Here is a 23,801-nt window from a genome sequence, read left to right as displayed (position 1 = left end):
CCCCCGCTACCCCGCGCTGCATCTAGGCCGCCGGGCGCGGGGTCTCGGGCCGGGCGGGGTCCCTCCAGCCCCGCCTCCCGCCTCCCCTCCGCCCCCGCGGGGGAGGGGCCGGCTTTGTGCCCGCCGCGCCGCAGCCCGCGCCGCAGCCCCCGCGGCCGCCGGCTCCGCCCTCCGAGCGCGCGCGCTCCAGGTGAGGGGCCTGCGGGTGGAGGGCCCGGACCCCACCCCTCCTCTGCCCCGGCCCTCCGTCGTCCCGCAGGCCCTCGCCTGACGCGCAGGACGGACCCCGGCCGGGGGACCCCTCAGCCAGGCCGGCCCCGCCCTCCTTGTCGAGTCCCTGGCGACCCCCCACCCGGGTGGCAGCGGGTGCTGGGGAGGGCCGCAGTGTGCGGGTTGCTGGGTCGCGGTCCCTCCTTCTCCCGGGCCTCAGTTTCCCCGAGCGGTTCCTGCGCATCCCGGCCCGCCCCTCCCCTGCAGGCGCCGGGCACCGGGTCCCCTCAGGGCTCAGACTGCGCCTCCCCTCCTCCAGCGCGGCTTTGTCCCCTCCAGCCGCGGCCTGTGGCGCCCGCGGCACCATGATCTCGACCAAGGAGAAGAATAAAACCCCGAAGGACAGCATGACGCTTCTGCCTTGCTTCTACTTCGTGGAGGTGAGCGGCGGGGTGGGGGAGTGTCGCGCTGGTGACAGAGTGCAGAGGCCTCGGTTTCGCCGTCCCTCGCCCCGGGGGCTCCCTCGCTGAAAAACGGGGGCGGGCATGGCCCGCCTCAGCCTAGGGTCGGGGCACAGCCCGGGTGCCTGGGGGTTGGAGGGGTCGGAACACTTGGGCTCTGCAGGCCGTGTAGGAGTTCGGAGGCGCAAAGGGGTGTTCGGGGCTTTAAAAGAGCCTGGGCGAATGCTGGGGAGGCGGGGCCTTTATTCTCGGGTACAGGCCAGTAGCTCCCTGGAGGGGCTGGAGCAGGGTGCTGGAGACCACGGGTGGAGGGCGCTGGGTGTGGGCGCAGGGTCCTCCTCCCGCGTAGGAGCTGAAGTCAGAGCTCTCCTCTGCTCAGGGTGGAGGTCAGTGCATTTCTCCAAACTGATCCAACCGGCGGGCGGGCACGTAGTGAGGGCCTTGTGAGCGTTTACAGAAGAAAAGCTTCTGCCACCTGGCACTGAATGAGTGCTAATGATCCTGCTGGTGGCATGCATCCACACTTGGGTGTTAAGCACCTAGTTTAGCTATGACGCCCCCTACCTGACAGGCCAGGAAGCCCAGCTGCTGTGAGGGGCCCCGGCAGGGTGGAGGTGAGCAAACACCACCCCCACCCAACCTGGTGCAGAAAATCTGATTACTTTTCAAATTTGCATTTCCATCACAATAGGTTAGACTTTCTCAGTGTCACAAGGGCGTGGCACAGGAGCACCTTGCAGGCAGTCCCCGCCCCCTTCCAGAAGGCATTTCGCACGCATTTGAGTCCACCAGCTGTGTGGCCCTTCCCCTGCCACCTTTTGTTTATTTGGTATTCTTTTGGTGAGGGGAGGCAATTAGTCTTAAGTATTTATTTTAATGATGGTGCTGGGGTTTGAACCCACAACCCCTGCATGCTAAGCATGAGCTCTACCTCTGAGCTCTACCCTTCCCCCGCCTATCGTCACCTTTTAAAACACAAGTTTTAAAAATGCTCTTGCCGTTTTTTAGCAGCGATCTTTGCTTACCATCTTCCCACAAAAGGGCGCCCATCCTTTCTCACTGCTGCATAGTGCTCCAGCACTCAGGCACTGCCCTCAGCTAGTTGGGTGCTTGGGTGCCGCTTGGCCTTTTGTTTGACACACATTCCTGTAAGGAAACTCTTTAAACCCTTTGGCCTGTGTCACCCTGCAGAAGAGGGAGCTTCTGTGCGGGACACATCCCTGGGGAGCAGCGTGTGGTCAGTGGGGAAAGACCCCAGATTCCTCCCCTGGAGCCTGCAGCCTTCTGCCCCCGGACGTGTGATTGTTTCCCCATGATCATGCCTGCTCCCATGTTAGTGAAAACCGTATCCCAGCTCTGGTCTGCATGTCCTTTACCGCCAGTATGACATTCATTTTTTTTTTTTAAACACACGCCCCCAAATCAAGCCTGTTGGCACGACACAGTGAGTGTGTGTGGATGGTTTTCCTCTAGGGCACGTAGGCTCTGAGGAGTTCCAGGTTTTCAGCTGAGGGTCTCTGAAAGCAGTGAGAAGTGGGAGGTGGGGTTCAGGAGGGGCATACAGACCCTCGGGGGATGGTGGGCCCAGACATGGGGCCCCCGTCACCCATGCTGCCCCCAGGTGCCACCTGTTCTGCCTACAGCCTGGCCTAGCGCGGAGGAGATGTGGGCAGAGGGCTGGAGGTGGGCCTCGGCTTGGGAAGTCACTGGCGGGTGTGGGTCTTCAGCAGCACCCTCTGGCTGAAGGATTTGAGGATTTTAAGGCTGTAGCCAGGCCCCACCTGCACCCTCTCTGCGGCCTGACGTTGTCTCCCCAGCCAGCCAAGTCATGTAGAGAGAGCATCTAACGACAGCTAGTATGACTGACAGCTCCACATGGGCCAGGTCCTAAGCACTTTCTGTGTCTTTACTCATCCAGTCCTCTCGTTGAACCCCTGGGGGGTGGCCACTTGATGGTTCCCGTTTCCAGCTGGGGAAACTGAGGCATGGGGAGGCGGTGGAGCCAGGATCAGCACCCAGGTCGGTGGCTCTGAACCACTTCACTCAACTGCCTTGGGCCTCATGCCTGCATGCAGCAGATGCTCAATAAATGCTTCTGGGACACCAGCCCAGCTCCTGCAAACCCAACTTTGGTGTGTTCCCTCTGGGAGCCCCCGATTCAGGGTCGAGGCCCCTCTCGAGGTGCCATACAAAGCAGGAGTGGAGGTGGGGGCTTCCTAAGGCATCTGGGCCCCGAGAGGCCCACATACTCTCTGGTCCTACAGTGCCACCCCACCTGGCTCCTGGGATGTTTAAATTTGAGACCCTTGAACCAGAGGGAGAGGAATAGGATGCTGGGAGGGTTTGCTCCCCTCAGAAGATTCCACTGGAATCTGCCCAGTGGTTGTTTGCAGACTGAGTTAGTGTGTGAGTGCACGTGTGAGTGAGTGGAAGAGTGGGTGGGCAAGTGTGTGTGTGAGTGAGTGAGTGCGTGAGTGAGGTGTAGATCCTGCCCTCCTGCCTTCCTCCGCGCCATGTCTGTGACTTGGTGAAGCGCAGCTCAGCATCCTGACCCTCAATCTCCCATCAATTCCTTACTGCTGGTGGGAGCAGGAGGAACATTGTGTGTGCTGTTTGCCCGGTTCCAGGGGGCACATGACCAGGGTGTGGGGAAGGACAGTTGCACGAATGAGGGACTCAGTGAATTCATTCATTTATTCATTTATTCAGCACCTGCCATGGGCCAGATGCCCACGGTCTTGGAACTGACTGTGAAGTTGGCACGTAGGGGTCTGGGTTCCGGAGGAAATAAAGCAGTGCAAGGGGGATAGGGAGACTGCTGCCAGGAAGGGCCCCTCCAAAGAGGGCCAGGACTCCAGAGGGATGTCTGAGTGCATCCATCCATCCCTGAGAGGAAAGGCCCAAAGGTGGAAACCTGTCTGTTGTTTCTAGGTTGTTCAAGATAGCAGGAGTGGCTGGAGGGGAGAAATGAAAGAAGTGATGGTGGGTGGATGGATGAGTAAGCGGGTGGAAGGAAGGAAGGAAGCAAGCAAGCAAGCAAGCATGAATAGATGGATGATTGGCTGGTGGATCGATGGATGGATGATGGATGGGAGGATGAGTGGGTAGGTGGGTAGATGGCTGGCTGACTAGTCAGTTGGCTAGATAATAAATTGATGGATGGATATTGGAAGTTGATGGATGGGTGGGTGTTTGGATGAATGGATGGGTGGGCTGATGGGTGGATGGATGTTGGGTGGGTGAATGTGTGGATCTGTGGTCTGATGGATGGATAACAAATAAATGGATAGATGTATGTTGGAAGTTGATGGATGGATGGATGGTTGGGTGTTTGGTTGAGTGGATGATGGATGAGTGGATGGGAGGGCTGGTGGATGGATGGGTGGGTGGGTGGATGGAAGGAAGGAAGGATGATGAGTGGATGGAAGAATGGTGGATTGATGGGTGGGTAATGGAAGATGATGGATGATGGCTAGAGCAATGGACGGGTGGGTGGATGGATGGGTGGGGGGTCAGATGGATAATGAATAAATGGATGGATGGATGGTGTTTGGATGAATGGATGATGGAAGGATAAGTGGATGGGTGAATGAAAGGATGATGGATGGATGGATGGATGGTGGATGACTGGATGGGTGTGTGGGTGGAAGGACGAAGGGAAGGAAGGAAGTGTAGGTGGATGGACGGGTGGGTGGGTGGGTGGGCGGATGGATGGATATTGGAGGTTGATGGATGGTTAAGTGGATGAATGGATGATAGATAAGTGGGTGGTTGGTAGATGAATGGGTGGGTGGAAGGAAGGAATATTGACAGGTGGGCTAGTCCATGGGTTGATTACGGGTGCAGAATGTCTCTGGTGGGTGGGTCACTGGATGGATGAATGAGATGACAAGTGGGTGAACTGCAGCAGGGACAGGTGCACAGGTGGGCGAATCAGAGCTGGACTGAATCCATGAGCACAGAACTCAGTGAATGAGCGCGGGGTGACCCTGGCCTGTCGTCCTTCTGCAGCTGCCCATAGTGGCGTCCTCCATCGTGTCCCTCTACTTCTTGGAGCTGACCGACCTCTTCAAGCCGGCCAAGGTGGGTTTCCAGTGCTACGACCGCACACTCTCCATGCCCTACGTGGAGACCAGCGAGGAGCTCATCCCCCTGCTCATGCTCCTCAGCTTGGCCTTTGCTGCGCCTGCAGCCTCGGTGAGTCCTCGTGCGGGGCCGGGTCCGCCTGCGGCGGGGGAGGGGGGGGGCGCCGGCCGGGAGCCTGGCTGAGCATCTCCCTGTCCGGCAGATCATGGTCGGCGAGGGCACGCTGTACTGCTTGCAGTCCCGGCTGTGGGGCCGCAGTGGGGGCCCCGGTGGGGCCGAGGGCAGCATCCACGCCGGCGGCTGCAACTTTAACTCCTTTCTTCGGAGGACAGTGCGGTTCGTGGGTGAGTCGCCTGCGGCTCCTGTCCCCGTCCCTGTCCACGCACTGAGGTTGGCGGCTCCGCCCCAGCTCCTGTGCCGGGCCCTGACCCTCCCCCTCTGCCCCTGCAGGCGTCCACGTGTTCGGCCTGTGTGCTACAGCCCTGGTGACCGACGTCATCCAGCTGGCCACAGGCTACCACGCGCCCTTCTTCCTGACGGTCTGCAAACCCAACTACACCCTGCTGGGCACGTCGTGTGAGGCCAACCCCTACATCACGCAAGACATCTGCTCCGGCCACGACACCCACGCCATCCTGTCCGCACGGTGAGTGTGTCCAGCCCCCGGCCTGGTGAGCGTTTGGGGAAGCTGAGGCCCAGCGGGGACCCAGAGCCGCTGGGACTCACCTGCACTGCACGCCTCTTGCAGGAAGACCTTCCCATCCCAGCACGCCACCCTGTCCGCCTTTGCTGCCGTCTACGTGTCGGTGAGTCCCAGCCCACCCCTCCCCGGCCCGCCCGCCCGCCCGGCCCGCACCCTGACTGCCCGCCTGCCCCACCGCAGATGTACTTCAACTCTGTCATCTCGGACACCACCAAGCTGCTGAAGCCCATCCTGGTGTTCTCCTTTGCCATCGCGGCAGGCGTCTGCGGCCTCACCCAGATCACGCAGTACCGCAGCCACCCCGTGGACGTCTACGCCGGCTTCCTCATCGGTGCCGGCATCGCTGCCTACCTGGTGAGGGGCTGAGCAGGGAGGCACAGGCATCCCGGGGGAGGTCTGATGGGGGAGGCTGGCTGGAGAGGCAGGTCTGAGGGAGGGAGGAGGCCGGCCCTTGCCCTGGAGGACTCTGCTGAGTCTTGGAAGCTGTCCCTTGGAAGCTGGGTCAGAACTTCATGGGCTCAGACTTGCCAGATGTGCAGAGGATGACCTGAGGCCCCACAGGGAAACACGTGGACTGCCCTCCTCTGACCCGCCTGTCAAGTCTGCTGCCCAGTGGGGACCCTGGCCGCTGGTCACCAGCCGCTGGCCTCACCACAGCCTGCGTCTCACCCCCAGGCCTGCCACGCGGTGGGCAACTTCCAGGCCCCGCCTGCAGAGAAATCTGTGGCCCCAGCGCCTGCCAAGGACGCGCTGCGGGCGCTGACCCAGCGGGGCCACGACTCGGTATACCAGCAGAACAAGTCCGTGAGCACGGACGAGCTGGGCCCACCTGGGCGGCTGGAGGGCGTGCCCCGACCCGTGGCCCGCGACAAGACCTCACTGGGCAGCCTGAAGCGGGCCAGTGTGGACGTGGACCTGCTGGCCCCTCGCAGTCCCATGGGTAAGGAGAACATGGTGACCTTCAGCCACACGCTGCCCCGCGTCAGCACACCCTCGCTGGACGACCCCGCCCGCCGCCACATGACCATCCACGTGCCCCTCGATGCCTCACGCTCCAAGCAGCTCATCAGTGAGTGGAAGCAGAAGTCGCTGGAGGGCCGTGGCCTGGGGCTGCCGGATGAGGGGCACCTGCACGCGCCCGCGGAGCCCATGGCAGAGGAGGAAGAGGAGGAGGAGGAGGAGGAGGAAGAGGAGGAGGAGGAGGAGGAGGAGGAGGAGGAGGAAGGGGAGGAAGGGGGTCCGGCCCCGCCTTCACTCTACCCCACCGTCCAGGCCCGGCCAGGGCTCGGGCCCCGGGTCATTCTCCCGCCGAGGGCCGGGCCACAGCCACTGGTGCACATCCCTGAGGAGGGGGCCCAGGCGGTGGCTGGCCTATCCCCTAAGAGCAGCGCGGCCGTGAGGGCCAAGTGGCTCATGATGGCTGAGAAGAGCGGGTCCACTGTGGCCACGGCCTCTGCCCAGCCCCGTGTAGCCAACCCGCCCCGGCTGCTGCAGGTCATTGCCATGTCCAAGGCACCGGGCGGGCCTGGCCCCAAGGCAGCCGAGACGGCCTCGTCCTCTAGCGCCAGTTCCGACTCCTCACAGTACAGGTCACCGTCAGACCGTGACTCAGCCAGCATTGTCACCATCGACGCGCATGCACCTCACCACCCCGTGGTCCACCTGTCTGCGGGTAACGGGCCCTGGGAGTGGAAGGCAGCTGGTGGTGGGGCCAAGGGGCCGGAGGGCCAGGGCGGCTATGAGCTGGGGGACCTGGCTCACGGCTTCCGCGGGGGGCCCAAGCCACCAGGCGTGTCCCCAGGCTCGTCTGTCAGTGACGTGGACCAGGAGGAGCCACGGTTTGGGGCCGTGGCCACCGTCAACCTGGCCACAGGTGAGGGGCTGCCCACCCTGGGAACGGCCGACGGGGCCCTGGGGCCGGCCAGCCGGGAGTCCACGCTGCGGCGCAAAGCAGGCGGTCTGGTGCTGGGCGAGCGGGAGGCCTCAGCTGGGGCGGAGGCAGAAGCCTACTACCGCAAGATGCAGGCGGCCCGCAGGTTCAAGGACTGAGGGCTGGGCGCAGGGCGGGCGGGGGTGGGGAGCACACGGGGGCTGTTCCCCAAGTCCAGACAATAAAAGATGGCCCTGGAGTGTGGCTCTGAGTCCTGTGGGCCCAGCAAGCAAGCTCAGCCTCCCAGCAGCCCCACCACTTGTGGCTGGGAGGTGGCTCTGGGGAGGGGCCCCCTTGCCTGGGGGCTGGGGCTGCTCAGTGGGAGGGGCCCCAAGGCTGGCAGAGGCCCCATGTCTGTTCTTCACCACCCACCCTATTCAGAATCACCCACATCCCCAGCAAGCCCCCCCCCCCCAGCCCCCAAGGTAGAAGTGGAGACAAAGCAGCTGAATTCACAGGAGAGACAGCAGTGAAACAAGCCCAATGAGGGAGATCAGGTGCAGGTACAGAGAGTTTATTCAAAGTCCAGTACAGACTGGCCCAGCTGCCTTCTACAATGTGCCAGGAAAAAAGAGCCTACGGAAAAGGTAGGAGTTGTTATAAAATTGCTTTAATTCAGTTCTCTCCACATTACAAGCTGGCGGCGGGCAGTGGACTCTGCCTGCTCCCCTTACAACACTGAGCCTGTAACCGCTGTTATCAAAATATACATCTGTCACCATAAAAAACCGCGTGTGCTGCCCCTTGTGACTTACAACAGGTATAAAAAATTATAAATATTTACACCCTTGTTCCACCCGACATGGAAACTCGGGGCCCAGACCCCGAGGGAGGGCTGGCTAGCATGGGGCCTGTGCGCGGGAGCCCCTTGGACCCATGAGTGCAGGACGAGGCAGTTAAGACCGGAGGGCGGCTGCCCCAGCTCCTGGGGTCCCAGCGTTAGAGGCAGACAAAAAAGAAAAAAAAAAAAAAAAAAACTTTGGTCCAAAATTTGCAGGAAAAAAGAAACCCTGAAAGTTGAAGAGCGCTCGTCCTCCCTGACCGAGGACCGTCGGGTGTAAGGCATGCGGGGGCCGCCCAGCCGGCCACGGCGTCTGCCCCGAGGCTGGATCCTGCCCTGCGACTTCGTTACAAGGAATAAAATAACAGTATACAAGGTCATACTTGCTGGAGAAACTTTAGATTACACTCATACCATTTTTATCTTGCTATATAAAAAGTTACCTAAAACTATTTCTTTTGCATATAAATGAGAAAGATTAGGATATTTGGTCAACTGGAAATATTGCTAGGCACAGAGTCTGCAGCTGCATCAAAGCGAAATACAAAGGTTCCGGTGAAAACAAAGCCGAAGCGCCAGGGGCATGCCCTGGGGTCTCGCCCTGGGACTTGGGGGGAGAATCACACACTTGATTAAAGGATCCGGGGTGTCGGCCAGACTGGCCGCTCAGCCTCCTGCCACACCAGGCACACGATCCCAGCGGAGGCTGGCCCCTTGGGCCCCAAAAGCCCTCCACGCCTGCTACCCCAAGAAGGCCCTGCCAGAGCAGCGGGTTTAAGGCACGAGAGAGCCGCGTGGAGGTTTGGGAGCACGCACCCCGCAGCTGCAGAAGGCACGGGCGAGGGGCGGGGAGCAGGGGGTGCAGGCAAGGACTGCACCCCATCTCCCCTAGGTGAGCAAGTGAATTAGATTTAATTTTTTAAAAACAGGTAAACTGATTTCTCTTAAAAAAATAAAATCTCTGGTCTTTTAAGGTCACTTCAGCTGCTTTTTAAAGTGGCTTTTTTCTGGAATGACGGAAGTTGTGGCCAGGCACCTGGCAGGCTGGTCCTGGGGGCCTAGATGGTGGACTTGGAGAAGGACACCCGCAGGTGGTGGTTCTCGCCCAGATCGTGGTTGTGCAGGTCAATGAGTGCCTGGATGGCCTCCTCCACCGAGCCCATCTGGATCAGGGCCATCTTGCGGTCCTTCCTGCAGATGGAATGTGTGCAGTGAGGGGCGGGGAGGCGGACGGGGACGCAGGTTGGAGACCCTGGGGGGGGGGGGGGCTCTACTCACTGGAAGAACTTGAACCCCTTGACGACCCCGCCATTACTGGAGAAGAGCATCTTGAGGTCGTCCTCAGACACGGAGGGCCTGTGGGAAGGAGGAGTGAGTCCCAGGTCCTGCCCGGAAAGGGCAAGGCCCGTCCCTCCAGCGGGGGCCGAGTGGGGCTCTGAGACCCTCCTGGGGCACAGCAGAGGGACAGCCCCGCAGCAGCACTCACGGGATGTTGGAGAGGTGCAGGGTGGCGGAGGGCGGGAAGATGTTCTGGAAGTTCTTGGAGCCGGGCTTCTTGAAGCGGTGCAGGGGCGAGTTGCCGTAGTCCTTGGTGAGGCCCTGGTCTTCCTGGCCCTCGCGGGGCAGCTGCACATTCTGGTGCTTGGAGAGCGTGATGCGCACTGGCTTCCCGTGCAGTTTGTGCCCGTTGAGGTGGCTCAAGGCTGGCGAGGGGACACACGTGACCCTAGGCCCCCAGTGCTCGCCTTGCCCCGCCCCCCGAGCCCCCACCCGCAGCCGCCCTTACCCAGCTGGGCCTGGCTGCCATCGGCCATCTGCACCAGGGCGTTCTCCTTCTTGTTGAACAGGATCTTCACCCGCTGCACGTCACCGTACACGCCTTCAAAAGCACGGGGACAGGGCACTGAGCCCCCGGACCCCACGGCTGCCTCCCGCCAGCCCCCACGACCCACACACCCCGCACAGGGCCGGCTCTTCCCGAAGGTTTGCTTATTCTGCCTCTGGGCACCTGCGTCTAGTCACAGGGAGTTACCAGGAAGGCTGCCTTCAGCAAAGAAGCCGTAAACTCCAGGAAAAGGCCAAGTGCCAAACGACCATCCTCTGCATGCTACCCACACACTTACTGCCCACGGCATGCGGGGCAGTGCATGCTCAGGTCCAGGACGTGCGCAAACCGCAGCCCAGACCTCACGAGCACACCTCAGGGCAGGACAACAACCTCAATTACATGAAAACAAGGTAATAAAAGTGTGAACGATAACATACCGAAAAGAATAAAGAGGCTTTGGGGTGTGACTCTCTTTAGAGGACAGCAGAGCAAGGCAGCGGAGGGACAGGGAAAGGGAGAGGTCAGGGGGCGAGTTGCCAATCGTCCACCACGAGGAGGCAGCCCCGCAGGCGTGCAGGTTGATGGATGATGAAGTTGTCAGGATGTTAATATTCAAGGGCAGGTTGGTTTCCGGAGAGCAGGGTTTGAGGGGGAATTTTTTTTTTATTTATTTATGGTTTTGTTTTGTTTCAAGCAACAACAGGAAGCAGAAGTACCGTGCAGTCAGTTGGCAAAGAAATTCCGGATCAGGGCAAGAAAAAAAATTGGGAAAGGGGAAGGGGAGAAAAGAAAAAAAGTAGCAAAAACACAGGTCAGTAAATACATAAGAAAACACGCTGTCCCATCAGTCAAGACCACACACATTACGAGCCACGCGCTGGGCGGGCGGACGGCAAGAGGGCGCCCCCTTGCCGCCCTGCTCGCTTCCCCGTAACCAGGCCCTCCAGAACCTATCTCCTGGGGCTGCTGCCAGCCTCCTGGGGCCTCCCGGCCAGGCGCATGTGGACTGGCTGTCGGTGGACAGTGTTGCCAGGAGCTGGGACAGGGCTCAGAGGCTGAGTCCCGGTGCTGGTCAGCAGGCGTGAGCAGCTCCTTTCAGAGGACACCCGGTCCTCCAGGAGCGAACTGCTCTCAGACTTGATCACTTCACCCCTGTACCCCAAGCTGAACCTGTCCCCCAAGACAAGCAGGGGCCCTCCTGCCACCTCAGGGACTGTGGCTGGCGCCCCTCCCCAGAGGCGCCTGCAGGCCTCTGCAGACTGAGGCTTGTTGGGCTCCAAATGCCAAGGTGGCTTCCCTGCACCAAGTAATCCAGCTCTCACTGCTGTGGAGTTAGAAACGTACACTGAGGTGCTGAGGCAAACAGGACAACTCCAAGCACTGCGGGAAAGGAGGCGGCAGGGAGTGATGCCAGCGCAGAGAGGACAGTGACACCACCGCTAGGCCCCCAGCGCCCAGGAGGCAGGTGGGGGGGCTCAGCCTGCACTAGAACCTGGGAGCACAACTCCCTGCTCCCTGCCTTTCCAGGAGGAACGGCCTGGAGGGAGGAGCCACGTACCTCGGGGTTGAGGTTGCTGACCAGCAGGACAGAGTTCCCTGCCCCCGCCAAGCCAGGGATGGCGATCCGGCCTGCTGCTGCCGCTGCCGCTGCCGCCGACGGGATGGCCAGAGGCGCCAGGGCCCCATGCACATTAGGAACAGAGAGACCTGGGGAGGGAGAGGCGGCCAAGTGAGCAACCCGCCCCTCTCCCACAGGGCAGACACGAGGCCAGGCCGCCCTCATGCACGAGGACACGCTGGAGGTGGTGTCGCTCTCGATCCCATGCCCGCCCGTGGCCCGCAGCGCCTGTCCTCACAGCACAGGTTGTGCTGGGTTTGGACCCGTCCACATGCGCCAAACAGCACAGGAAGCTCCGGCCCCGCGGGCGCCTCAGCCAGGCGCACATGCGGGGGCCCTCACCATGCAGACGGCACGCAGGGCGGGACGCAGCAGGCTAGGACTGTCACGCGGGTGGGTGGGAGAGCGCCTGGCCCCCAGGCCCCAGGAGGGACTCCTGGGTGTGCCCGCCCGGCTCACGCCACTCCGCTTACCGGGCCACTGAACCGCACCCACTAGGGACACATCCCTCCAAGCGTGTGCGCTGGTCCTCACTCGTGGCTTGAAGGGAACCAGACCAGAGACTGCTGGGTTAGTTGGGGCTCCGCCCGGCCTGGCCTACAGCTGCCCTGTCCAGGCTCCATGGGGACCCAGAGGCCCGTGCCCAGAAAGGGGGGGCTCCCGCAAGAGCGGACGTGCGGAGCCAGTGTGGAGTAGGGGGTTTGAGTACCTGCAGCCTGAGGGATGGCAAAGGTGGGAGGGAAACCAGCTCCTGCATACGGAGAGGCGGACATGATACCTGGCGCACCTGGAAACACACCAGACCTGAGGGTGGCGCCCAGGCCTCCACGGCACATCTCCCGGGCCCGCCTCCTGGGCGCGCGGCCTTACCAAAGGCGGCGGCCACGGTCTGATCCAGCGCTGGCTGGCTGTCGCCAGAGGGCAGGTCCGGGCGCGTGTAGTCACGGCTCTTATCGTTGTTGTACTTGACGTTCAGGCTGGTGAGCTTGGAGAAGTCAATGCGCAGCGTGCAGCAGGCGTTGTAGATGTTCTGCCCGTCCAGCGACAGCTTGGCGTGCTGTGCACTCATGGGGTCGGCGTACTGCAGCAGCGCCTGGAACTGGTTGTTCTTGGTGAAGGTGATGATCTTCAGGACGGTGCCAAACTTGGAGAAGATCTGAGGGAAGAGCACATGTGGTGGGTCCCGCCAAGGCAGTGGGCCCTGCAGCCCCAGCCCCACCTGAGGGAAACCCACCCACTCACCTGGTGCAGCACATCCAGGGTCACCGGGTAGAAGAGGTTCTCCACGATGATCCTGAGCACCGGGCTCTGTCCAGCCATAGCCATCCCAGCGTCCACCGCTGCAGCAGAGGCAGCCAAGGCCAGGTTCCCTGACTGGACCGAGTTTACAGCCTGCAGGGCTGCCTGGGCCCGCTGTGGGGGGAACAGCTTTGAGTCCCGCTGCCCCCAGGCTCGCTGCCCCCCACCCGCACCCGAGGGGCACCGCACCGCCTGATTAGGAGAGCTGTCGGTCTTGAGCTCCTTGTGGTTGGAGAACTGGATGTAGATGGGCTGGCCCCGCAGCACCGGCGTCACTGATGTGTAGTAGTTCACCATAGTGTTGGCTGCCTCCTCCGTGTTCATCTCAATGAAGGCCTAGTGTACACAGGGTGGGGTCAGCCAGGTCGAGACCATGGAGCCCCGCTGCCCCAGGGGTGGGCCTCATACCAGCCTTGTACCTGGTTTTTCCCTTTCAGCATCAGGAGGTTGGTGACCTTCCCGAAAGGCAGCCCGAGGGAGATGACCTCCCCCTCGGTGACGTCGCTGGGGAGCTTGCGGACGTGGATCACCCTGGAGGGCACGCCTGCACTCCTGCTGTCCCCCTTGAACTTCTTGCTGTCGTTTCCATTTGCTGCGGGGAACAGGGTTCAAGTGGTACCAAAGCCTTCCCGGGAAGCGAGGTAACCCCCCCTTGGCATCAGCTTCCCCCTGCCCAGCTCCCAGGAAAGCAGGGCTTGAGGTCACAGAGGCAGAGAGGTGGTTACCTGTGGAGGCCGAATTGCTACTCATGATAAACGGGCCGTTAGTGACGCAGGCAGAGAAGAGCTCGTCAGATCCCCGCTGCAAGAGAGGGGAGGGCTAAGTGGGACTCCAGGGCCCTGGGCTGCAGCCACCCCATGCCCAACTTGTCCTCCCCGCCCCCGAGGACCTCTGGTCCTGCCCAGGCCCCAACACAGCCCCTCCCCTACCTGCGTAGCCTGGGGGCTTTCCAGAAGCGGGGGGGGGGGGGGGGGGGTGGACTGGCACGTGGCCCCATCTCCACCTTCCCTGTCTGGACACAGGGCTCAAGCTCGCCACTCCCGGGCTGTGCTTCACCCGCGACGAGACTGTCCCAGCCCACAGGACAAAGCCCCCTTGTCACACTGCAGCCACCGGCTCGGCTGCAGGAGCCTGTCCTACTTTCCAGCCATCGGAGGAAACCAGAGCCTGACCACCAGTAACACTGCCTCTCCGGCGGCAGGGTGAGGACTCCCTGCGACGCCAGCCACCAGTCTTCTTTCCAGAAACAATGTGTTTTCTCATTAGCCTCAATCTAATTGAATCATTAGCTGGAGCCTGGGCTTAGAACAGGCAGGCGTCCCTCCCGCCAGGGAGAACAGAGCCCAGACCCAGGTGGGGCCCTGCCCCCAGGAACAGCAGGGCTAGAGCCCATGGGGCAGGGGCTCCCCAACCGGGAACTGGGAACCATTCCTCAAACAGGGTCCGTGGTGCAGGTAGGGCTTCCCACTCCCAACCCGGCCAGAACACGAGGACCTGGAAAGACCGGCCCAGCCTGGGCCTCCAGCTCTCAGAGGAGAACCACCTCCCTGCCTGCCCCCTTCTTCCTCCAACTTGTCCCTTCTCAAGGACACCTCTTCTCTGCCCTCCCCCAGACGGCCAGCAGCAATGTTCCATCTGGGCGGGAGCCCACCTCCCCGCGATCCAGGCCCAGAACCTCCTGTAGCCCTTCCGATCATCAGCACCCAGACCAGGCATGGCCTCACAACGCTGGGAGTCACAGGATTCCCCGACTACCAGGTTACCTGCCGAATATGACTCTGAACCCAGACCCAGGCCGAGTGAGCATCTCCTTACCCCCAGCTTCCCACCCTCAGCATCCCTGCAGTTCATGGGCCCCCGGCTCAGACTTACGCACGGAGAGCCACCAGCCCTGACCTGCAGCAAGGTCTCCGCCCGAGCACGGAAGGAGCTGCAGGGCTCAGACTTGGGGCCACTCAGACCAGGAGAGAACACGACTGGGACACAATCTAGGATTGCCTGAGAGGGGGACTTTGATACAAATGAAGCAAAGTGTTAAAAACCACCAACCAGTCCAGCCTGCCAACCTGCCTCAGGGCACCAGGCCGGCCCCTGACTGGACAGAGGGCCACACAGGAAACCAGGCAGAATAGAGCCAAACCCCAGGTCTGAGGGGCAGGACCGTGCCTTCCGTGCTCAGAGACCGAGAGCCCTGACTGTCCCCTCCCCATCCCCCTCAGGGACGCGGACCCCTTATGACGGACAACGCACCCACGTGACTCCCATACACAGATGCACAACCTCAGAAAGGCACCTTGGCACCAATCTTCAACCAGTTGACAGGAATGTTCTAACACACATCCTGGCCTGGCTGCCCCCACCTCTCCCAGCCCTGAGCACAGGGACCCCAGGTGGAGGCCAAACCAGCAGCTCAAATGGACGGCCCACTGGGGCCCAGACACACCGCAGGGAGGGCAGAACCCCGAGGGGTGTGGGCAGGTCATGCACTGAGACCTCGCCGGGCCTCGTGAGGACCCCACCAGAACCAGGACCACCGGCTGGAGGGCAGGCCACAGGGCCGGGCTCTCCCTACTCCAGAAGACAGGACAAGCCCTGCACGTGCCCACTGCAGGCCAGCACTCGGGAACCTCTCTCACAGCACAGCTGGTTCTGAACTGGAGGCGGGGGGTGGGACCCAGGCTGCCTTGCTGGGGGGCAGGGCACAGGGAGCCTCAGGGTCTCCATCCTGTGCAGGTCTGATCCTGGGAGCAAAGGTCCCCAGGGAGCATGATGGACCCACAGCCCGGGGAAACTGGCTCCCACAAAAGCAGGGAGCAGAATCTCTGTGACTCTACAAGCACTCTAGATTAAAGTCCCTCTCCCGCCTCCCAGCAGGTTTTATCTGCAGGAAGATCAGGGTGGACACTGCAAGAAGACAAGACTCCACCTGGGAAAACTGAAACCCCACAGCGGCCCCACAGCCAATGGACCAGAAACCAGCTGGCTGCCTGCTCAGGACACCCGAGCCACCTGCAGCAAGCTCAGGGAACAGGGCCCAAGGGGACCCCCACCACAGCCAGGACAGTGCCGAGTCAACCAGCTGAGCAGCAGTGTTTCCCACAGCACGGCTGTCCCATCCCCAGGCAGCGAGCCTAGCTCCTGCCTCCCCTCGCACTCCTGCCGCCCCCGCCCTCATCGTCTAGGACACTTGAGGACCTGTGCGTTGAGGGAAGAGTGCCTGACTTTCTCTACCTCAAAAAACGTACCACTTTTCAGAACAAAAATTACCCGGACAAGGGCGTCATTAGAAGTGCACTCCACTTACCCCGGAGCGCCCACGTATTCTCCAAGCCCACTGCTCACCCCACAAGCAGCTTGAGGTGCACACAGATTTTGACTTTCTCCACATCAAACCAAAGACAGCCCCCCTGCACACCCCACAAACCGTGAGTTGTGTGGTCCAGGCGGGACTGGTCAGCTCTCGATTCCAGAGCAGGGCAGAGGAGTCATGAGCTAAAGCCTGAAGCACCTTCACTGCCGAGGGGCCACCCAACCCACCCGGCCTCGACTCCCCTCGCCCAAATGCAAACTGGATGCCATCGGAGGACCGCTGGCGGACGAGGCACCGAGCTCTGCAGCAGGAGCTGATGGGCCTCAGGGTCATCACAATCAAGAGGAAGTCAGTCGTGAGTGCCTACCTTTGTACCAACTGCTATATCTGGGACGATGCTGCAGAGAAGAGAAAAGAACAACGTTAGGTAGGGGAGCCCACAGCACCTCAGCCGGCGAGAGGGCCGGCCCCGCCTGGATCCCCAGAGCCCAGTGTGGGTTCCTCCAGTCCCTCCATCGGAGGCCTCCTCTAACTGGAGAGCTTTGGGCAGGAAAGTGAGCTGCCGTCCACTTCGTCTCAGCTTGAAAAGGCGCCATCATTGTCCTCCAGCTCCCCTCCCCCGGCAGGCCCCCGGCCCCACCCCCCGACCTGTCCCACCACAAAGCCACCCCCCTCTTCAAAACCCCGAGGAGAGACACTTGATGCTTATTAAGCTTCAAGTGCTTCTGCTTGCTTTCTAGAAACGAGAAGTGCTTAGGGAATGTTTACTGAAGGGAAGACAGGCTGGTAGGGGGACGAGAGGGGCGGCACGATGGAAACGACCAGATACGATTAACGTGAGTTACTCATCAACCTGGTTCCGCGTGACTGGACTTTCTCCCGCTGAGGGCCGCGCTGCAGGAGGCGGGGCGCCTAGCACCCAGCAGAAGAGCCCTCCGAGGGCTTCTATGTGGCAAACAAACTGGCGATGTCCTAATGGCTCAGAAAACGTCCAGAAAGAGAACTTACCCAGCAACACCCCTCATCAAATCACCTGGTCACCAAGGCCTGGCCACCCATGACCAGAGCCTCCCACGATGTCACACGATGCCCCCTCACCCAGCCAAGCCAACCCTGGGGCCTCTGCCTGCGGGATTCCCCCTCCAGCCCTCAGGGAAGCAAGCCTGCGGCACCAGGACCCTCGGCTCCTCCGTGGGGCACTGAGCCCTAGCCCGCTCTGCACCATCCTCGCCAACTGCCTCCGCTGAAGGACCTCCACCCCTCCCCTACAAAAACCTCATGGGCTAGTGTCAATGGACTTTAAAAACCCTACTGAGCCCCCCCCCCAAAAAACCTCAGAAAAACAAAGAATGAAAAGCATGCAGTTTCCCAACTGTTAACCCAGGCCGACTCGCAGCCTCAAACTCCCAGGGAGGGCCTCAAACACAGGAAGTGCTCTACGTAAAATGGCCTTTTCGGAAAACGTTTTCAAACTTTCCAAAGAGAAGGCAGCCGAACAGAACCTGCTCCCGCATGGCCAGGCCGGGCTGCCTACGTAACCACACCACCTACAGAGGCTGCAGAGGGGACCCGGCGCCCCAAACTGCGTCTTGGGGAGACGACGTCCCTCAAAACAGTTCAAGGAGAAAAAACCCGAGAACTGCACCGGACTGCCAAGGACACACCACCCCCGTCGAGATCCCCCACAGGGCTCCTGAGCGCCCCCCGCTCGCTGGCTCCGGAAGGGGTTCTCCGGTAAGTCCATCCAAGCCGAAGCGGAAAGCAGACCACGAGGAGATCAAGTTCCTCTTGCTGCAGCAATTTTTCTAAAAGGCTGGCCTTAATTCATCCTGAAACCTATCATTTCAAACCCGAGGCACCGAAAGCACGTGACCCTCCGGGCACTTTTTAACCGTCCGCCCGCGCCCAGAAAAGCAGAGGAAGGAAGAGCTTGTTAAAAGCTCCCGATCAGAAATGATCCCACTAAGGCCTCAAAACCTTCACTGAGTGCAACGCGGAAAGTGCAACCCTCCCTGGGCAGAGACCTAGCCCCGCGCGGCCTGGCCCTTCCCAACTCCAGGTCGGCGGAGCTCCCGCGGCACCTCCGCACCAGGGAGCGGATTCTGCTCCGGGGCCGCCCCGCCCCCAGCGCGCCCGGGGCACCGCGCCCGGGGGCGCCACACCGGACGGCCGGGCAGAAACAAAGCGGGCGGGCGGGCGGGCGGGCCGGGGCTGCGGAGGGCCCGCGCCCTTCCGGGTAGGAGGGCGGCGTCTCCGGCCGCGCCCGGGCCGGCGGCGGGCGGGGGAGGCCCAGGGCAGAGTCCGCGCGGCGGGAAAGGCCGCGCACGCGCACCAGAGCAGACGGGACCTCGAAAGGCCGCGCACGCGCGCGGGGGTCCCGGCGGGGCGCGCGAAGGGGCTACCGGGCGCGGGAAGGGCCACACGCAGTGCGCCAAGGCCGTGCAGGGGGCCGGAGGTGCCACACAGAACGCCAAGGGCGACGCGTGCGCGCGGGGCCCGGACAGGAAGTGGGAAGGGCGCGCGGCCGCCGCGTGCGTTCGGGACGGGCCGCGTGGACACCGGAAGCGGGCAGGGCTCGGCCCTGTCGACCCCCCCACCGACCCCCGCCGCCTCACTGCGCTGGGAACCTCTCCCCGGGCAGCGCCCGGGCCCAAAGCCGGGACGGGAAGAACACCGGAGGCGCCCGGGGGCCGAGGTGGAGGCGGAGGGAGCGGCGCGCCGGGACCGTCGCCCCGAGGAGATCGGGACGAGGTCGAGGGGAAGGCTGGAGCGCGAGAACGGCGGCGGGGACCGCGAACAAACACTACTCACCCGTCCATTGCACACACAGGGAACCCGCGGAGGACGGAGTGGAGGCGCCGGAATAGCAGGAACCGACCCAACGGCTCCGAGTTATAGACTCACAAAATGGCGGAGACGCCCGAACACGTCCCCCGCGCGCTCTGCCCATTGGCTCCCGCCGTGAAGGTGGGCGGGGCGAGAACCGCCGGACCTCGCCAGCGCCTCCCAATGGGTGGGAGGCCCCTCGAGGGGGTGGGATCAAGAAGAATGGCAGGCGACCATTGGAGAATACGGCCGTCAGTCAGGGCTCAAGGTGGAAACGACCCGGGAAGTCTGGGGAGGAGAGACACGGTGAAACCACGTGACGACGCCCGAGCCAGTGGGCGAGTTACCCTCCTGCGTGGGAGAAGCCATTTTGAGAGTGGGTACGTGGCGGGTCGGGCGGCGGGAAGCGTGTTTCCCCCAGGCTGCCGCCATCTTGCAAACGGGCAGTGTCCACCTCCACCTCGGCCGTGAGGGCAAAGGGAGGTGCGCCGCCATCTTGGAGTTGGGCAGGAAACCTACAGGCCTCCATGTTGCTTGTGGGCATCTGGCAGAAGTCTGATTCGAATTCAGATGTTACTCCTAGGTTAGCACGCGGAAAAGTGTCGGCGGCTCAGGGGTACCGGGGCTGTTTCCCCTGCTGGGCACCAAGCCGGCAGCACGATGTGTCAGTGGCCGCTCCATACTGTTCTTCGTTCGCCCCAGCTTAGTGAAGCCTGAGCACGGTCCCTTCCCCTGACTGCAGGGATGGGGAAACTGAGGCCTGGGGCGCAGATGCCCGCACAGGGCCCGGCGCGAACTGAGCAGGTTGACGGGACGCCCAGCGTCGGGTCTGGTCTCTGTCGCAGCGGCAGAACTCCCCGAACATATCCTGGAGAACGCTGATTCCCAGAAGAGCTACAGGGTTGTGGTGACAGGGGTGCCCTCGGCAGAGGGGCCGGGAATTCGGGGCAGGCTGGGTGGGGAGAGTCAGGCCAGAGCCTGGGAGGCCGAGTGGCCATGTGGACCCCCAGCGCTTTTGGAAGCACCCAAGAGGTGACAGGCATCTCGGGCTGGCGCGGTTCCCAGCGTGGAGTAGACGTTCAATAGAGGAAACGGGAGTGAACACTGTTTGCTGTACATCTCGGGCTGAAGGGGCTTTTTAATTGCCCCAGCCTGTGACACTTCCCGTGTCCCTAAATCGAGGTGAGGCCAGTGCGCCTGCCCCTCAGGTCGGTTTTAGCGGGAGCGGAGTCGTGGCAACCACGCCGGTCCGGGCCCGCGGGCCTGGACGGAGCCCGGGAGCCTAGGAGTCTGCCGCTCCCGAGCCAGAGGGCTTTCTCGGATTAGGGGCGCCTCCCGCCCTGCGGCCCTTGGCCCTCGCTTTCGCCTGAGGCCGTCTGCTGCCCCAGAATGGCTAATCAGGAATGTCCCGGCGGATTTAGGAGAATCCCCTTCACATTCCTGTGGGTTTGCTCCTTCCAGGACTCCCATCGGCCTTCTCTCTGGGTACCACCAGGGCCAGCTGCTCATCTCGGTTGCCTTGGTGACTGGTGCCAGGGATGGGCCCCTTGACAGCGGGGAGGATGGTTGGAGACGCCCAGAGGGAGAGGAAGGGGCAGCTGACCCTCCGCCTGGTTCCCAGAGTGGATGTAAACGGTTGGTCGGACGGTATCACGGCCCTGCCAGGGCTCCTGTCTTGCTCAGTGTGAACCCTCAAGCTGACCTTGTGGCCCCACAGACCCCACGTCTCCAGCCATTTTGCTGGTTGCTGGCCTCAGGTACACAGGCCTCCTTTGCAAGGCTGCACCCTTCTGGAAGCTTCTTCCCTAAACCTGCAGGATTCCCTCTCTCATTCCCTAACTTGGGGCCTCTGCCCCCGGGTCCATTCCTCAGAACAGCCTCCCTGGAAGGGTTGAGGATTTCCTTCTTGCTCACAGAGCTCCTCACTATAAGCTGATCAGCTAGAAAGCGCTGGGACAGGAGGGGGGACACAGCCCCCACCCTCACCAGAATCCACGTTGCAGGTGCCACAAGCCAGGTTTATTCTCGCTTACTTCTGGAGGCCAGAAGTCCGAAACTGAGGTGTCATCCAGGCCCTGTCCCTCCAGAGGCTTGGGGGCGGGACCTTCCTGTGGCTTCCAGTCCTAGGCCCTGGTATCCTTGGCCTGTGGACCCGCCCTTCCAGTCCCTGCCTCTGTTCTCACGTGGACTTAGAGGTCACAGGGATAATCCAGGCCCTTACACCTGCAAACCCCCTTTTCCCAAAGGACATCACGCTTCCAGGTTCGGGGGTCAGGAAGTGGACACATGGTTTCAAGAGCCGCCTGTCGAACCACGACCCCCCTGGGACCGGGACCAGCCTCACAGAGCTGCTGGCAGGCCCTCCACGATTGCAGGGGTGGGGGAGCAGCTCCTCTGTCTGCACCCTGCTCGCCCCAGCTTTGCCAGCCAGCTGCCTCTCATCAATGATTGATGGAGAACGAGGGCGTGTGATCATCTTGCAATTGTTAAAGAATTTTGAAAAGGATACTTCTCTGTGGCAGGAGCAAGGAGGTTGGGGGGGGCCAAATGAGGGTGGAGGGCCAGCATCCAGCGTCCCCAGGGGTTGGAGGCTGGGTCTTGTTTCTCTTTTTTGATCCGATGGAGGTGCCTCTGTTTCTCCCCCTTTGTCAAAATAAGGAGCTGCGCTAAGCCTGTGTCATCTTCCTCCCCATGGGCTTCCCCTCCTGTTTCGAATGGAAATGGCTGAATAGTTTCAGAATGTTTGTTCCTGTGTTTGTTTATTCATTGCCTTGATTACAGGCGTGAGAGATGAGGCCAGGGGCCAGGGCAGGTGGGTGTGGGCTGTATGTCTCCAACCCCTCTAGGCCTCCCAGTCTCTCTGACCCATTGTCCAGATTTCTGTTGGACTGATCTGGGCGTCTCAGCATCAGAGAGGCTCCCGCAGCCCCTCCAAGTGGAGCCCTGCCCTCCTCGCCCAGCTCGGGCAGAACTGAAAGGGTTTACTCTACTCTGAGAATCTTCACCTCTGAGTCTGTCTTCTACCGCCTGATGGGATCCATCCAGGAGCAGCTGACTCCCCTGCCCCTCATTAGGGTGGGAGCCCCTCCTCCATGACCCCAGACAGGTTCTGCTCAGCCCAGCCTTCAGTTCCCAGAGGGACCGCTGTCCTGCAAGGTGGGGTGTTCCCCAATATCCTTCCCCTGAATTCTCCTGGTCAAGGCTTTTCCCGTCGCGACCCCATCAGGGTGCAACCCCTCCCCTCCCCCAGCCCCAGGCTCTCATGCCAACGTACAAACCTTATCTGCTCAAACCAGCAGGCCAGCCTCCCCCCTCCCCCACTGTGTCCCCAGGTCCTGCCTGGGGCTGGAGCTGTCTCTCCATCCTGAGCACCACCCCTCACCCTAACCCCAGCCCCAGCCCAATCCCCACCCTGGGAGCTTAGCAGGGCCCTCCCTGCATGCTTTCCTGTTTCAACTCTGATCCTCTGAGTAGGAGACCGGTGCCCAGAGGATGGAGACACCCTGTGTGGAGGGTCCGGACAGTGGGTTACCACGCAGCTGTGACGAATCCTGGGCACCAGCCAGGGAGACCTCTGTTCCACATACACGCACGAAGTTCAAGACCAAGCAAAACTCACCAAACGATGCCACAGATTGGGGCTGGGGGCAGGTCACTGCCGGGGTCAGGGGCTGAGAAGGGCAGGTCGGAGGCTGCCAGGGGCCCTGGGACGTTCTCTGGATCTGGGGACTCAGGAACCCCATGTGTGAAGTGCTTTGTGATTGGGGTGTTTAGCTGACGTGGAAGGTGCAGCTCAGTAAAAGTTCTACTTAGAAAATACTGTTGATTCTCATTATTTGCACAGTCAGGGTCCATAACGCCCACAGCAAGCATCTGGCTAGTAAAAAGGGAATCACAGCTCCTGGGGTAAGTGCAGGATCAGGGTCTCCCAAGAGTCTCTGGTCACAATGTCACCAACCCATTTTCTGCTTAAAGGCACCTTACTGAGCACATGTTGTCGGTTCAGCAGTGTCAACGCTGCAGAATGGTGTCTGCCAGACCCCCCAAAGGCACTCCACAGCCTTCTTGTGCGCAGGGACACTTGGGGACCTACTGCAAGGGCAAACTCTCCCACAAAAAGCACTAACTGAGGAAAACAGGGCACTAAATCAGCAAGAAGAGGACCCTGGTTTCCAACCTGAGCAGCATCCAGAGGGCAGAGCCGCCTGGGCTCCCCTCGCCTGGGCACGGATGCCATGGCGTGTCCCGGAATGACCACACAAGTGCTGGGAGCCTCGATGGACAATTTAAAAATTTTTTCACGAATAAATACAAATAAGCTTCAGGGAGTAGCTGAATTCACAAACACTGAAGCTGGGAGTAGTAAGACTCTGCTATACTTTGAATCTGGACCACCCAGGGAAGCGTCACTGGCCCTGGGTGGCTATTTAAATCCACGTTAATTGCAGCAAAATGGAATGAACCGTTCAGACCCCAGGTTTCGAGCACTCAGCAGCCACAGGCCAGGGCGGCTGCCTTCTGACAAGCCGGGGGCAGCGCTGTGGTCACGGCAGGCCCAGTGGGCAAGGCTAGGGGGCAGCTGCGTCTGTGCATTTCTCTGCTGTACCCCTTTGCGGGACCAGAGCCGCTGCTTCCCAAATGCCCCGCGCAGCCTCTCGAGCCCTCATGCTTGCCGGGGGCTGCGGCTGGCACTGGGCACACAAAACTGAGATCCAGCCACACTGTGGGTCCTCTCACGGATGCTGTATC

At 61.4% G+C, this 23,801-nt stretch overlaps 2 protein-coding genes and 1 long non-coding RNA gene across 5 annotated transcripts; 2 read left to right on the top strand and 1 right to left on the bottom strand.

Annotated features, from left to right (window-relative positions):
* The first annotated feature begins 145 nt into the window (after window positions 1-145).
* PLPPR3 (phospholipid phosphatase related 3) lies at window positions 146-7,794 on the top strand. Its single transcript, XM_064479607.1, has 8 exons — window positions 146-190; window positions 530-650; window positions 4,683-4,868; window positions 4,960-5,101; window positions 5,208-5,403; window positions 5,506-5,563; window positions 5,641-5,814; window positions 6,136-7,794. Exons 2-8 carry the CDS (start codon window positions 576-578, stop codon window positions 7,507-7,509), a joined length of 2,205 nt encoding a protein of 734 aa, XP_064335677.1. The 5' UTR covers window positions 146-190; window positions 530-575; the 3' UTR covers window positions 7,510-7,794.
* Window positions 7,795-7,883: 89 nt separating this feature from the next.
* On the bottom strand, window positions 7,884-19,175 carry PTBP1 (polypyrimidine tract binding protein 1). 3 transcript variants are annotated; one of them, XM_031436853.2, is made up of 14 exons: window positions 19,038-19,175; window positions 16,594-16,624; window positions 13,642-13,717; window positions 13,336-13,508; window positions 13,106-13,252; window positions 12,860-13,030; window positions 12,488-12,773; window positions 12,327-12,404; window positions 11,558-11,706; window positions 10,437-10,470; window positions 9,958-10,050; window positions 9,658-9,874; window positions 9,450-9,527; window positions 7,884-9,362 (listed from the first exon to the last, which is right to left on the bottom strand). In XM_031436853.2, exons 1-14 carry the CDS (start codon window positions 19,043-19,045, stop codon window positions 9,230-9,232), a joined length of 1,674 nt encoding a protein of 557 aa, XP_031292713.2. In that variant the 5' UTR covers window positions 19,046-19,175; the 3' UTR covers window positions 7,884-9,229. The 3 variants fall into 3 exon arrangements, with proteins under 3 accessions (XP_031292713.2, XP_064335679.1, XP_064335678.1); XM_064479609.1 differs by lacking the exon at window positions 19,038-19,175 and adding an exon at window positions 17,080-18,337; XM_064479608.1 differs by lacking the exon at window positions 12,327-12,404.
* LOC116148366 (uncharacterized) lies at window positions 19,156-22,871 on the top strand. Its single transcript, XR_010378038.1, has 2 exons — window positions 19,156-19,432; window positions 21,299-22,871. It is a non-coding gene; the product is annotated as an uncharacterized LOC116148366 (long non-coding RNA).
* The last annotated feature ends 930 nt before the right edge of the window (window positions 22,872-23,801 follow it).

Source organism: Camelus dromedarius, chromosome 27, assembly GCF_036321535.1.
Source record: "Camelus dromedarius isolate mCamDro1 chromosome 27, mCamDro1.pat, whole genome shotgun sequence".
Classification (NCBI taxonomy): Eukaryota; Metazoa; Chordata; class Mammalia; order Artiodactyla; family Camelidae; genus Camelus; species Camelus dromedarius.
This window is presented reverse-complemented; position numbering and strand designations above follow the sequence as displayed.